The sequence below is a fragment of the Mirounga leonina genome, unplaced genomic scaffold (assembly GCF_011800145.1).
Source record: "Mirounga leonina isolate KUSES-001 unplaced genomic scaffold, KU_Mleo_1.0 Mir_101609, whole genome shotgun sequence".
Taxonomy (NCBI): domain Eukaryota; kingdom Metazoa; phylum Chordata; class Mammalia; order Carnivora; family Phocidae; genus Mirounga; species Mirounga leonina.
In genome coordinates, this window is record NW_023270164.1 from 2,172,821 (window position 1) to 2,186,897 (window position 14,077).

The following is a 14,077-nucleotide window of genomic DNA, read 5'->3' on the forward strand; positions in this document are numbered from 1 at the left end:
AGGAGTGCAATTGCTGGGTCATAGGGTAGCTCTATTTTTAAATTTTTGAGGCACCTCCACACTGTTTTCCAAAGTGGCTGTACCAACTTGCATTCCCACCAACAGTGTAAGAGGGTTCCCCTTTCTCCACAACCTCTCCAACATTTGTTGTTTCTCGTCCTGTCCATTTTTGCCATTCTAACTGGTGTAAGGTGGTATCTCAATGTGGTTTTGATGTGAATTTCCCTGATGGCTAATGATGATGAACATTTTTTCATGTGTCTGTTAGCCATTTGTATGTCTTCTTCAGAGAAGTGTCTTTTCATATATTCTGCCCACTTTTTGACTTGATTATTTGTTTTTTGGGTGTTGAGTTTGAGAAGTTCTTTATAGATCTTGGATACCAGCCCTTTATCTGTAGTGTCATTTGCAAATATCTTCTCCCATTCTATGGGTTGCCTCTTTGTTTTGTTGACTGTTTCCTTTGCTGTGCAGAAGCTTTTTATCTTGATGAAGTCCCAAAAGTTCCTTTTTGCTTTTGTTTCACTAGCTTTTGGAGCTGTATCTTGAAAGAAGTTGCTGTGGGCGATGTCAAAGAGGTTACTGCCTATGCTCTCCTCTAGGATTTGGATGGATTCCTGTCTCACATTGAGGTCTTTCATCCACTTTGAGTTTATTTTTGTGAATAGTGTTAGACAATGGTCGAGTTTCATTCTTCTGCATGTGGCTGTCCAATTTTCCCAGCACCCTTTATTGAAGAGACTGTCTTTTTTCCATTGCATGTTTTTTCCTGCTTTGTCGAAGATTATTTGACCATAGAGTTGAGGGTTCATATCTGGGTTCTGTATTCTGTTCCATTGGTCTGTATGTCTGTTTTTGTGCCAGTACCATGCTGTCTTGGTGATCACAGCTTTGTAATATAGCTTGAAATCGGGCAATGTGATGCCCCCAGCTTTGTTTTTCTTTTTCCACATTTCCTTGGCGATTCGGGGTCTTTTCTGATTCCATACAAATTTTAGGATTGTTTGTTCCACAAGCACTTTGAAAAATGGCATTGGAATTTTGATCGAGATGGCATTGAAGGTATAGATTGCTCTGGGTAGCATAGATAATTTAACAATGTTTATTCTTCCGATCCATGATCATGGAATATTTTTCCATCTTTATGTATCTTCTTCAGTTTCTTTCATGAGTGTTTTGTAGTTCCTAGAGTATAGATCCTTTACCTCTTTAGTTAGGTTTATTCCGAGGTATCTTATGGTTTTTGGTACTATTGTAAATGGAATCGTTTCTCTAATTTCTCTTTCTACAGTTGCGTTGTTAGTGTATAAGAAAGCAACTGATTTCTGTGCATTGATTTTGTATCCTGCCACATTACTAAATTGCTGTATGAGTTCTAGTAATTTGGGGGTGGAGTCTTTTGGGTTTTCCACATAAAGTATCATGTCGTCTGTGAAAAGAGAGAGTTTGACTTCTTCCTTGCCAATTTGAATACCTTTTATTTCTTTTTGTTGTCTGATTGCTGTTGCTAGGGCTTCTAGTACTATGTTGAACAATAGTGGTGAGAGTGGGCATCCTTGACGTGTTCCTGATCTTAAGGGAAAAGCGGCTCTCATCTTTTCCCCATTGAGGATGATATTCGCTGTGGGTTTTTCATAGATGGATTTTATGAACTTGAGGAATGTTCCCTCTATGCCTATACTCTGAAGAGTTTTAATCAGGAAAAGATGTTGTATTTTGTCAAATGCTTTTTCTGCATCAATTGAGAGGACCATATGGTTCTTCTCCCTCCTCTTATTAATGTGTTCTATCACATTGATTGATTGGCGAATGTTGAACCACCCTTGCATCCCGGGGATAAATCCCACTTGGTCGTGGTGGATGATCCTTTTAATGTATTGTTGGATCCTATTAGCTAGGATTTTGTTGAGGATTTTGGAATCCATATTCATCAGGGATATCGGTCTGAAATTCTCCTTTTTGATGGGGTCTTTGCCTGGTTTGGGGATTAAGGTAATGCTGGCCTCATAGAATGAGTTGGGAAGTTTTCCTTCTGTTTCTATTTTTTGAAACAGCTTCAGGAGAATAGGTATTATTTCTTCTTTGAATGTTTGGTAGAATTGCCCAGGGAATCCATCAGGCCCTGGACTCTTGTTTTTTGGGAGGTTTCTGATCACTGCTTCAGTCACGTTACTGGTTATTGGCCTATTCAGGTTGTCAATTTCTTCCTGTTTCAGTCTTGGCAGCTTGTAGGTTTCCAGGAAGGCCTCCATTTCATCCAGATTGCTCAGTTTATTGGCATATCGTTGTTGATAATAGTTTCTAATAATTGTTTCTATTTCCTTGGTGTTAGTCGTGATCTCTCCCCTTTCATTCATAATTTTATTTTTTATTTTTATTTTTTTAAATATTTTATTTATTTATTTGATAGAGACACAGCAAGAGAGGGAACACAAGCAGGGGGAGTGGGAGAGGGAGAAGCAGGCTTCCCGCTGAGCAGGGGGCCTGATGCGGGGCTCGATCCCAGGACCCTGGGATTGCGACCTGAGCCAAAGGCAGATGCTCAACGACTGAGCCACCCGGGCGCCCCTATAATTTTATTAATTTGGGTCTTTTCTCTTTTCTTTTGGATAAGTCTGGCCAGTGGTTTATTGATCTTATTAATTCTTTCAAAGAACCAACTTCTAGTTTCGTTGATCTGATCTACTGTGTTTCTGGTTTCTTATGCATTGATTTCTGCTCTAATTTTAATTATTTCTCTTCTAATGCGTGGCTTAGGCATCATTTGTTGCTTTTTCTCTAGTTCTTTAAGGTGTAGAGTTAGTAGGTGAATTTGGGATTTTTCTATTTTTTTGAGTGAGGCTTGGATGGCTATGTATTTCCCCCTTAGGACCACCTTTGCAGCATCCCATAGGTTTTGGACCGATGTGTTTTCATTCTCATTGATTTCCATGAATTGTTTAAGTTCTTCTTTGATTTCCTGGTTGACCCAAACATTCTTGAGCAGAGTGGTCTTTAGTTTCCAAATGTTTGAATTTCTGCCACATTTTTTCTTGTGATTGAGTTCCAGTTTTAGAGCATTGTGGTCTGAGAATATGCAGAGAATAATCTCAATCTTTTGGTATCAGTTGAGACCTGATTTGTGACCCAGTATATGGTCTATTCTGGAGAAATTTTCATGTGCGCTCGAGAAGAATGAGTATTCTGTTGTTTTAGGGTGGAATGTTCTGTAAATATCTATGAGGTCCATCTGGTCCAATGTATCATTCAAAGCTCTTGTTTCCTTATTGATTTTCTGCTTACGTGATCTGTCCATTGCTGAGAGTGGAGTATTGAGGTCTCCTACAATTAACGTATTGTTATCAATATGACTCTTTATTTTGGTTAACAGTTGGCTTATGTAGATGGCTGCTCCCATGTTGGGGGCATAGATATTTACAATTGTTAGATCTTCTTGTTGGATAGACCCTTTAAGAATAAAATAGTGTCCTCTGTGTCTCTAATTACAGAATTTAGTTTAAAATCTAATTTGTCTGATATAAGAATTGCTACCCCAGCTCTCTTTTGAGGTCCACTGGCATGGAAGATGGATCTCCATCCCTTCACTTTCAGTCTGGATGTATCTTTAGGTTCAAAATGAGTCTCTTGTAGACAGCATATGGATAGGTCCTGTCTTTTTATCCAATCTGCAACCCTGTGCCGTTTTATGGGAGCGTTTAGACCATTCACGTGGAGAGTGATTATTGAAAGATATGAATTTATTGTCATCATGTTGCCTGTGAAGACGTTGTTTTTATAGATTGTCCCTGAAAATTTCTGTTGTAGATCACTCTTGGGGTCTTTCTCCTTTTATAGAACCCCCCTTAATATTTCTTGCAGGGTTGGCTTAATGGTCACATATTCTTTCAGTTTCTGCCGGTCGTGGAAGCTCTGCATCTCTCCATCCATTCTAAATGACAGGCTTGCTGGATAAAGTATTCTTTGCTGCATGTTCTTCTCATTTAGTACCCTGAATATGTCTTGCCAGGCCTTTCTGGCTTGCCAGGTCTCTGTGGATAGGTCTGACGTTATTCTGATGTTCCTCCCTCTGTATTAAGGAATCTCTTCCCCCTTACTTGCCCTTAAGATGGTTTCCTTGGTTCTAAGATTTGCAAGTTTTACTATTACATGCCGGGGTGTTGGCCTGTTTTCCTTGATCTTAGGAGGGGTCCTCTCTGCCTCTAGGACTCGAATGTTTGTTTCGTTCCCCAGATTAGGGAAGTTCTCAGCTACAATTTGCTCAAATACATCTTCTAGTCCTCTCTCTCCCTCCACTCCCTCCGGGATTCCAATGATTTTGACATTGGAACGCTTCATGGTGTCACTTATTTCTCTGATTCTATTTTCATGGATTCTGAGTTGTTTTTCCCTGGCCTCCTCTTTTCCCTTTTTATCTATTATATTGTCTTCCAGGTCGCTTATTTGCTCTTCTGCCTCGGTTACCCTTGCTGTTAGATTATCTAGATTGGATTGGATCTCATTGATAGCATTTTTAAGTTCTGCCAATTCCCCTTTCATTTCTGCCCTTTGAGACTCTATGTTGTCATTAATTGATTTCTCCATTCTAGCCATTGTCTTCACAATTGCTAGCCTGAATTCCATCTCCGACATCTTGATTATATCTGTATCCATTTGTAAATCTGTAGCATAAGTCATAATCTCTGAGTCTTTTCTATTTTGGGTGTTCCTCCTCCTAGTCATTCTGTTGATGGGTGTTTGAGGGAATGTATAGAGTCCAAATTATTGACCAGAACCCAAGCAAGATGCACCTGTTTTCTTGGGACCTTAGGGTTGCTGGCCTCTTGTTTTCCCAGCCTGTCTTCTGCGGGAGGGGCGTGCCACGCTGTTACTCAGGCAACCCTGTTTGGGTGATATTGCTCTGCCCCCCTGTCGTGGGGGATGGGCTCAGCGGCAATCAGTTTTTTGGGCTTTTGTTCTCTGGTGGCTTTCCACGTCTCTTCCGTGAGTCAGAGCAGAAGAGACCGTTTCCAACCCTCTGCCTCAGAGCAGAGACCACAGTCTGTTCTTCAGTGAGCTCTCCAGGCCACACTGTCTCCATTTCTGTCCTTGCTGCTATAAACTGCAGCGGCCTGGGTTGTGCCCCCCTCCACAGCACTCCCAGTCCTGCCTCCAGGTCGGGGCATGTCTCTGCCCTTTGTGCTTCTAAAACCGCCAGCCACTCTCAGTTTGCGTGGTGCTCCAGGTTTCTGCCCCGGGGGCTGCCCTAAAGTCCTTTCCCTGCTGCTACTGGTCTGCGAGTCTGTGCCTGTCCCCAGTGCGCGAGGCTATCACTCACCGGTGGTGTAGGATCCCCACGGTCAGGCACCCTCCCACTGCTGTTTATCCTCTGATATCTGCCCGCAGAATCACGGCTCCCCGCTTCGTACCTAGATCTGCTTACATCTCAGGCTGGTTTCGTGGGTGCTCAGAGTGGTCTGGTAGATATCCAGCTCAATTCCGGGGACCAGTTGAAATAGGGTCCCCTACTCCTCTGCCATTTTTCCCCCCTCCTGGCCATTATTTCTTTAAGTAAGTTTTCTGCCCCTATTTCTCCCTTCTTTTGAGACTCATTATGTGTATATTGGCGACTTGACATCGCTGTAGAAGTCCTTTAGATTTTCTTTACTCTGTTTCATTTCTTTTTCCTTTTGCTCCTCTAACTGGATGATTTCAAATGACTTATCTTTGGGTTCCCTGATTACTTCTGCTTAATCAAATCCATTGTTGAAACACTCTAGTGAGTTTTTCAGTTCAGTTATTCTTCAGCTCTAAAATTTGTTTGGCCTTTTTAATATTTTCTCTTTGTTTTGTTCATGCATTATTTTCCTGATAGTGTTGAGCATCTTCATGACAGTTTTTTTAATAATTGATCAGTAATTCCTCTACTTCCATTTCTTTATGATGTGTTTCTAGAGATTTCTTTTGTTCCTTTAATTGAATAATTCTTTCCTGTCTTCATGTTCTTTGTAACTTTGTGTTGATATCCCCACATTTGAAAAAAAAAAGCCACCTCTCTCAGTCTTCATAGACTAGCTTCATGCAGGGAAGGATCTTCACCACTCAGACCAACTAGAGATCCTGGGGACACCTCAGATCTTTTTTGTGAGTATATCTGTATGAACTTGTGTGTGAAGATTACAGGGGTTTGCTGGTTTCTAATTTTTCGGGAGTTCCTAACCTCTTGCTCTCTTTGCTGTCTGTCTTCTGTACCCTGGCACTCTGAAGCAGCAATACACCAACCAGATCTTTTATTATTTTTTTCCTCAGTAGCCTTTAGGTATCTAGATTTTGCCAAGTTCTGTCAGTTCTCTGAGATAGGATGGACATAAACTAGAATGTTGGGCAGCCTACTGAAAAGCCAGGAAGTTTGACACATGTTCCACTCGTCTTTTTCCACACTTAAGGAGACGCTTCTGAGCTGTATCAACCTGCTGGGACCTCTGAAGCACCAGCACCCTGCCCAGCTTGTTCTTAGAAGCCCCCATGCATCTATAGTATGTCAGGTCGCATCAGTACTTCAAGACAAGCAAGACAGAAGCCAGTCCCTCGGGCAGCACCCCTTCACATTCCAACCAGAAGTCCAATTGTTGGATATTTGGTCTACTCTTCTCTTTCCTTCCCCAGGGTAAAATGGAAGCTGAGACTTTCCTCCCAATCATGTGCTATTGCACTGGTGTGGAGGGCAGACTTTGGTGAGAGCATGCCACAAGTTTTCCTACTGACTTCAAAACAGCTGATTTTGTGCTCACCTAGAAGGCAGACGTCTCTTAACTAGTTTCTGAATTTCTCACAATGGGAATTGGTCTTTGTATTGTTGTTCCTTGGGAGAAAAGAGGGTCTGGGTCTTCCTATTCCACCAGAACCCCTGGGTATTCTGTTTTATACATTTTTAAAATTTATTGCATCATGCATCATTGCCTGATAATAAGCATTGGTAATAAGATGTTTTAAAACAACAATCATAATAATGATTATATTAATATTGATTAAACCTTATAGAGCACTTCCTACATGTCAGGTACTGATCGAATGGCTTTATAGAGGTTATTAAATTCATTTAACAGATATGAAAACTGAAGTACAAAAAAGTAAATTGTCTAAAGTTATGCACCTACATGGAGCTGGGATTCCAATCCAAGCCATCCATATCCATAGTCCACTTTCTCAAACCCTCTGAGATGATACTCAATACATTTGCTGAGTGGATCACTGAGTCCCAACCTGAATCTCCCATCTCCTTTTCTATGATTCACTGTTGGATCTGTTCTAGGAAACTGTTCTTTACCTTCTAATTGCATCTCCCCAGAAAGTTTGGATTTAAAATTCCTCATGTACAACTTCCCATGCAGTGTACTCCTCCCCTGTTTTATTCTACCAAATGAGTTCCTCAACTTCTTTTACCATCTTCATCTCAAATGTAATCAACCTTGACATGAAAATGGTCACTTGAATCCTAAATGCTGCTCAGTTCACTTCAGATCATAGCAACTCATCTTCAGGCTCAAGAATCTTTAATGAACCTGCAAAGTACTTTCATCTCACTTCACAAGTGGAAAGCTAAAGGAGAGTGAGCAACCACAATGGAATAGTAATAAAAACAAAGGCTTCATGATAGCTGTTCTAGCCATGCATTTTGGATATGAATTTATTTACAAATGATTACATTTTAATATGGGACATTGAGTTCTTCAAATTTTTATAGGGACAACATTTTATTCTTTGTGTACTAAAAACATAAGACGTAATTTTAAAAATCTTTAAGATTCCATTTTGTCACCCTGGGAAGAATGACACTTCAGTAATTTTTAAAAGGCCTCCTCACTCTTATAAAGTAACACGCATTAGGCTCATAGCTGCATGGCAGCATTAAAGTTTAACTGTAGTCCTATGCAACAGGATATAAATTCTATCCATCAAGTGCTCACAAAGAGTAATGATAAAATTTAAAGTTAATATTTATATTTTTGTTCTAGAAATCCCGAGCCGTTCACTGCATACTTCCTACCTGGCAGTGATCCTGAGTTTTTTGTGAAACCTCAGGTTGGAGAACTTCCTCCTTTTGACACTGAAGGAACTGTCCTCCTTGTGGGTTTTAAACCCCGAATGTACAGTAGGAAATACAAAGCAACATTAGCAATACAGGTGAGTTCTTTGATGTCACTAAAGGCATGAAAGGAGAAAAGGTTTCACCCAAGTAAAGAATAGCAACATTACCTTGCAAAAGCCAACATATTTCAACTACTCTGTCTTGTTTTAATTTTCTTTTGCCCAGTAAAGAACTTGTAAATATGGAATATAGCAAAAAAGTTATCATCACCAGTGGGAAGTAAGAAATTATTTCTCTTCCATATTAAGAAAATGCAGAAGAGATAAATATTGACTGTAAAGTGATTTGTATATTCACATATTGTTATCTGTAATAACACATTCAAGGACTTCAGGTGATTTGAGACAGAGATTTTGAAATCTTTCATTAAGGCATAAGGTACTGTCAAAATGTTAAAGTCGAAAATGAAGAAAATTAAATAGAAGATAAAACTGATTCTGAATGGAGAAAAACACAATTTAGTGAGCCATTAATATAAAAGTCTGCTCAAGTGATCATCTTATTAAAAGGTAAGGTAAACACTATTTTGAAAATTTATGCAGTAAGCAAAATTTCTCCATCAGATTTCACACATGTATTTTACTAATGGCTTTTAGGCTAAAGAGAACGTGTGGTCATGTTTCAAGACACAACCACTGGTGCCACAGTGATTACTAGACTTCTAAATCAGACACTAATTAGGCAGTGCCATGGGCAGAAAAATGTGTTGTTACTGTTTTAATGAATAGAGAAAAAAATAATGTTGAATATGTCTCAAGAAAATTATTTATATTTTTCATCTTTCTGGGAATTCTTGCAACCCAGGTAATAAAAATATAAAACCTCTGGAGCCTTGCTGCACATCGCCCTTTGCTATATAGATGCTTGATTTAAAATGATCATATCGTACCTGCTCCTTAAGAATAAGGACATACTCTTACTCTAAGGGGATTAAATGACATATTTAAAAACAGGTTTACAAATGAAAATGATGTTTATTTCACCTAGTGAACATTTCTGAAATTAACTATGTTGGGGGCTTTCCCAACAAAATCTGTGCCCGGTTTCCCTATGTTGATTTGACAATTAAATCGCTGGAAGCAGAATTAAAGGGTTTCTGTGAGAGAATAAGCTGATATATGGGATCAAATGAAAATGTGAAATTTTCATTTAGTCTGAAGTGGTACAGTCTGATAAAGCTTTTGTGGGGAAAATTGAGATTGTAATGTGTTTAAGAAATCACTATTTTGTTGATTCTACTTTTATTTTGGAAAATTCCAAATGTGAGTAGAAATAGAATAATCTACATACATTCATCTTCCAGTATGAACACTTATCAAATCATGACCAATTCAAGTATATTCCCACCCCCCTCCCCATATTCCATATTAATTTGAAGAAAATCCCAGACATCCTATTTTCTTCAACTATTTCCTATTAATCTCTAAAAGACCAAAATTGTAACCATGATACCATTATCACATCTAAAAATTTACAGTAATTTCTTAATATCATGACATCAGATATCCATTTAGTGTTCAAATTTCCAATTGACTCATAAATCTCATATTCATATTTTTTAACTTAAAAAAAGTATTAACTTACAAAAAGTTGCAAAAATAGTACACAGAATCCTGTGAATCCTTCTCCCAGCTTTTCCCAATGGTGAGATTTTATAGAGCTATAGTACTATATTTAAATACTGTTAACTAAGCTAGAGACCTTATTTCATTTTCAGCATTTTTCACGTATATTTGTGTGTGTGTGTGGTTCTAGGCACTTTGAACCCATGTATAGATCTGTATAACTACAGTCACAACTGAGATACAGAAGTCTTCCAACACAACTGTGAGAACTGGTAACAGTATGGAAACTGTCCTGCTAACTCCTTATGGTCACATCTAATACTGTAACTCCTTTACCCGGGCAACCACTAACCTTTTCTCCATCTCTACGATTTTCTAGTTTCTAGAATATTACATAAATGGAATCATACTCTATGTAACCTTTGGAGATTGGCTTTTTATGCTGAGTATAATGCCCTTGAGTCATAAAATTTATTGCATATATCAAATCAATGACTTTGAAATCACGGTTCAAACATTGTCTGATTCTAAAATCCTGCTCTTAATGACAACACCATGATGTCTCACATGATAAATGTGAAGAATTTTAAAAGTTAATTCATTATCTAAATAAAAATTGCTGTGTATGGTATTATCATCTTCTTTAAACTGTTGATTTTAAGCATTAAATCAATTAATACTTATATATGAAACATATGACCTTCATTGTGTTTTACTTAGAAATAAAAATGAGGATCTTTAAGAACAGTTTAGTTAAATATTAACCTACAGAGGGGCACCTGGGTGGCTCAGTTGGTTAAGCGACTGCCTTCGGCTCGGGCCATGGTCCTGGAGTCCCTGGATCGAGTCCCGCATCGGGCTCCCTGCTCGGCGGGGAGTCTGCTTCTCCCTCTGACCCTCCCCCCTCTCATGTGCTCTCTCTCTCTCTCATTCTCTCTGTCTCAAATAAATAAATAATAATTTAAAAAAATCTTTAAATATTAACCTACAGAAACTTCAACAACTACATTAGCAAGCTTCATGGGTTCCCTTTCAATTAAACCATATTTAGAATGATTAAAAACTGCTTTTTCCCTATTATTAAACAAGGCATATAGCACTAGCTTTGAGAGACTTAAGTTAACTTGATCAGACTGTTACAAAAAGCAATGTTATTCAAAGAGAATAAATAGTCCACTCAACTTTCCATGGTGGACATGATAAATCTTAAATAGTTTATACAAAAATATGAAAGCTATCCGAATTATCCAAGATAAAACATATAATGCTTGTACAAAAGTAATATCTATGGACCTGTTATAACTAGAGACATAATCAGATGTAAGTAATATGCATGTAAATGCATTGCTTTTAAAGGAATAAATCATTGTCATGAAACTGTAAGAAATGGCATTTTATTTATATATATAAATCATGGTTTGTATTTTCTCTTAAGCAGACCTGAAATAGGGATTCGAATCCAAGTAGCATATTTCCTACATGATCTCAAGAAACAGATGCAGGAAAGCCAAGATATGAGACAGAAAAGGAATGGAAACCAATAAAGGGTGCTTTTTCAAGGCAATTACCACAGTGGGCATCTGGAATTTAATCCCATGGGATTTCTATGGAAAATAGTGTGGAACACACTACGGAATATTTACACCTGATGGGGCTAGAGAGTTGGGGGGGTTGTTTTTTGTTTTGTTTTGTTTTCTGAAAAACTCTTGAGTCAAGAGGTATAGATATTGGCAATTGGAAGCTGGGGCAGGCAATGAAATGGAAATACCTGAGGGATGTGGGTCGGCACAGCCCATAATGCGCTGTTTCCATTCATAAGAATGTGTCCTTTAAAGCATAGCTTTGAGCATTCATTCCGTGAGTTCTTTGGCTGATACCTTTTCATACTACAAAGACATTACTGAAATATGGAAATTTCATCTGTTTAAAAAATAGTTGTTTTTTTTTAATTAAATAAGTAGTTGAGGAGTATAATTGTCAATTTGACATTCTTTTGTAAAACCAACAGTGATTCTCAGAGGCACTAGTGATGTGGAGGTATTGATTTATTCTTATATTATTTTAACATAAGCTTTTTAATTTATATTTTCAAAAGGAGATTCAGAGTGGAAGACACAGAGCTATATCTTTAAAGTATTTTCAAAAACACAATGAGTCACTGTATTTATTTACAACTTGAAGAAAGTTAACTCTAGAAATGAGAACTGTAATATTTAATTTTTATAAAATAAACATATTCTTATTACCATATAGAGTGTTGGAATAAAGGACATGAATGACTTCTTACAAATTTATTTTCTATTTGGATTATATATATTTTTGTATATATATACATATATATATACACACATACATACTCAGCATCACTTACGGCAAAATTATTTGAATCTTTTTTTTTTTTAAAGATTTTATTTATTTATTTGAGACAGAGAGAATGAGAGAGAGAGCACATGAGAGGGGGGAGGGTCAGAGGGAGAAGCAGACTCCCCGCCGAGCAGGGAGCCCGATGCGGGACTCGATCCCGGGACTCCAGGATCATGACCTGAGCCGCAGGCAGTCGCTTGACCAACTGAGCCACCCAGGCGCCCAAAATTATTTGAATCTTAATTGAAATGCATACAATAACATTTAGGATTTTAAAAATAGTGTCCTTATAGGTAATTATTTTCAAAGGGTCTTGGAGATGTGTCAGGTGAAGGTACAAATCCCTACATGTCGTTCCCATTTGTACCTACTACATTCCAAATAGGAGTGTACATTCCTTTATGTAGCTCACTCCCGAGCACCACTGAGTGTTGGGCATAGGAGCAGTTCCCTTCAAGTACCTCATGCATATGTACTCATGAAGTGGGTCACCTGTAATGTAAAAATTTACAATGATATATGCACAATCACTAAAATGTAGCTTTGTTTTTCAAGTTGAGCATCCTATGTGAAGTAAAATGTTATTTAACCTAGGTATAGTATAGTCTTTGGTTTGTTCTGCTTTTGACTCCTTGATTCAGAATACACAATTACTATGAACACTGGATAGAAGGGCCAGTTCTGATTAAAATAGGGTCATTCCAGATGTGTAAGAAAGTCCTGCACTTAACATTCTTCAATTGATATCACATTACCCTTTAAGCCCTGGCTGATGTTATTGCAATATTCACTTAGCGTGGATTTATCCTAAATGGGTTTTCTGACCATACATGGTACAAATCTTCTTGTGGGGAAGAAGACCCAGATAAACACAACACCGGAAATTCTGTAAGAGCAGTGGGATTTAAGTATGAACATAGACATACAGAAAATGCTAGACTGTAATTCAATATTGCCATCCTGTGCATATATGCAGAAAAAAATGATGGATTTTTTAAATAAATCCCTAAGTTGTACTAACTTGGATTTAGATTATAACTGTCATTAATGATTTTACACAATTCTCAGGAATTTCAAATGGTTCGATTAATTATAGACTTTCATAATCTAAAAAACAGAAGCTCAACATATTTTACCAGTCGGTTCTATAGCCGTGCCTAAGTTGTCATGGACCAGTTCTTGCAAAGTATGGTTTCGGTTAGTTACATAGTTCATGCTGGGCAACAGTTTCATGCAAAGAAAATAGATTGCTTCCCCTTAGATCAGATGGATGCTTATTTCACCCTCAGGGCAGACCTCTAACTTTGAGAGACTTTTTAGTGAGTGGTTCTTAATTCATAAAGCTAAATGCTTTCTTGAATTTATTTCCCATGTTAATTATTTATTACGGGCACACTTTCAGTTTTGTACATTTCCCATACCTTGCATGGAGAAGAGAGACCGTATTAATTTGGTAAACTTTTTCCTATAGCTTTCTCAGTCCCTGAATATTTCATGTAAAATCTCTCCTCTCTTTGTTTTCAGACACCGGACATGTACTGGCTGTATGATATCAATGGATTACCTCAAGTTACCGTGCCACCAATGAATGTAAAAGCCAAAATTGACACGACTAATGAGAGGTTTCAGAGCAAGCCAGTTCGTCGGCGCAATATTATCCGTGAAAATGCTAAACTCACAAGGACGGGGGTGTCCTCTACCATCAAGGGTGCACCTTTGATGTTGAAGAATAAATAAATACTTTTTTCCAAAATATTTTTTGGCCTCAAGTAGAATTAAACATATTTTCATGATTGTTCTTTCATCTTTTGGAATATTTCTGATGAGTAATGTTTCAATTATAATAGGCCTTCTCTATTTTATTTTTTAAACTCTATGCTGCACCTGATTTCTGTTATGTGTGTCTTTTAAAATGGACTAGTTGCAATTATTGGGATTGGTTCACTTTTAAGGTGCGGGTTACGTTTGTAGTAAAAAAGGATTTCAACTTAAAAATCGATGCATGTAAGTATTTGTAGTCCAT

At 37.9% G+C, this 14,077-nt stretch overlaps 1 protein-coding gene across 1 annotated transcript in view; it reads left to right on the forward strand.

Annotated features, from left to right (window-relative positions):
* The window catches only part of CFAP47 (cilia and flagella associated protein 47), a 494,762-nt gene extending 480,971 nt beyond the window's left edge, over nucleotides 1-13,791 (forward strand). Inside the window, exons 65-66 of the mRNA XM_035002133.1 lie at nucleotides 7,992-8,160; nucleotides 13,579-13,791. Coding sequence (XP_034858024.1) covers nucleotides 7,992-8,160; nucleotides 13,579-13,791 — 382 coding nt within the window. The remainder of the gene's footprint in view (nucleotides 1-7,991; nucleotides 8,161-13,578) is intronic.
* Nucleotides 13,792-14,077: the final 286 nt, after the last annotated feature.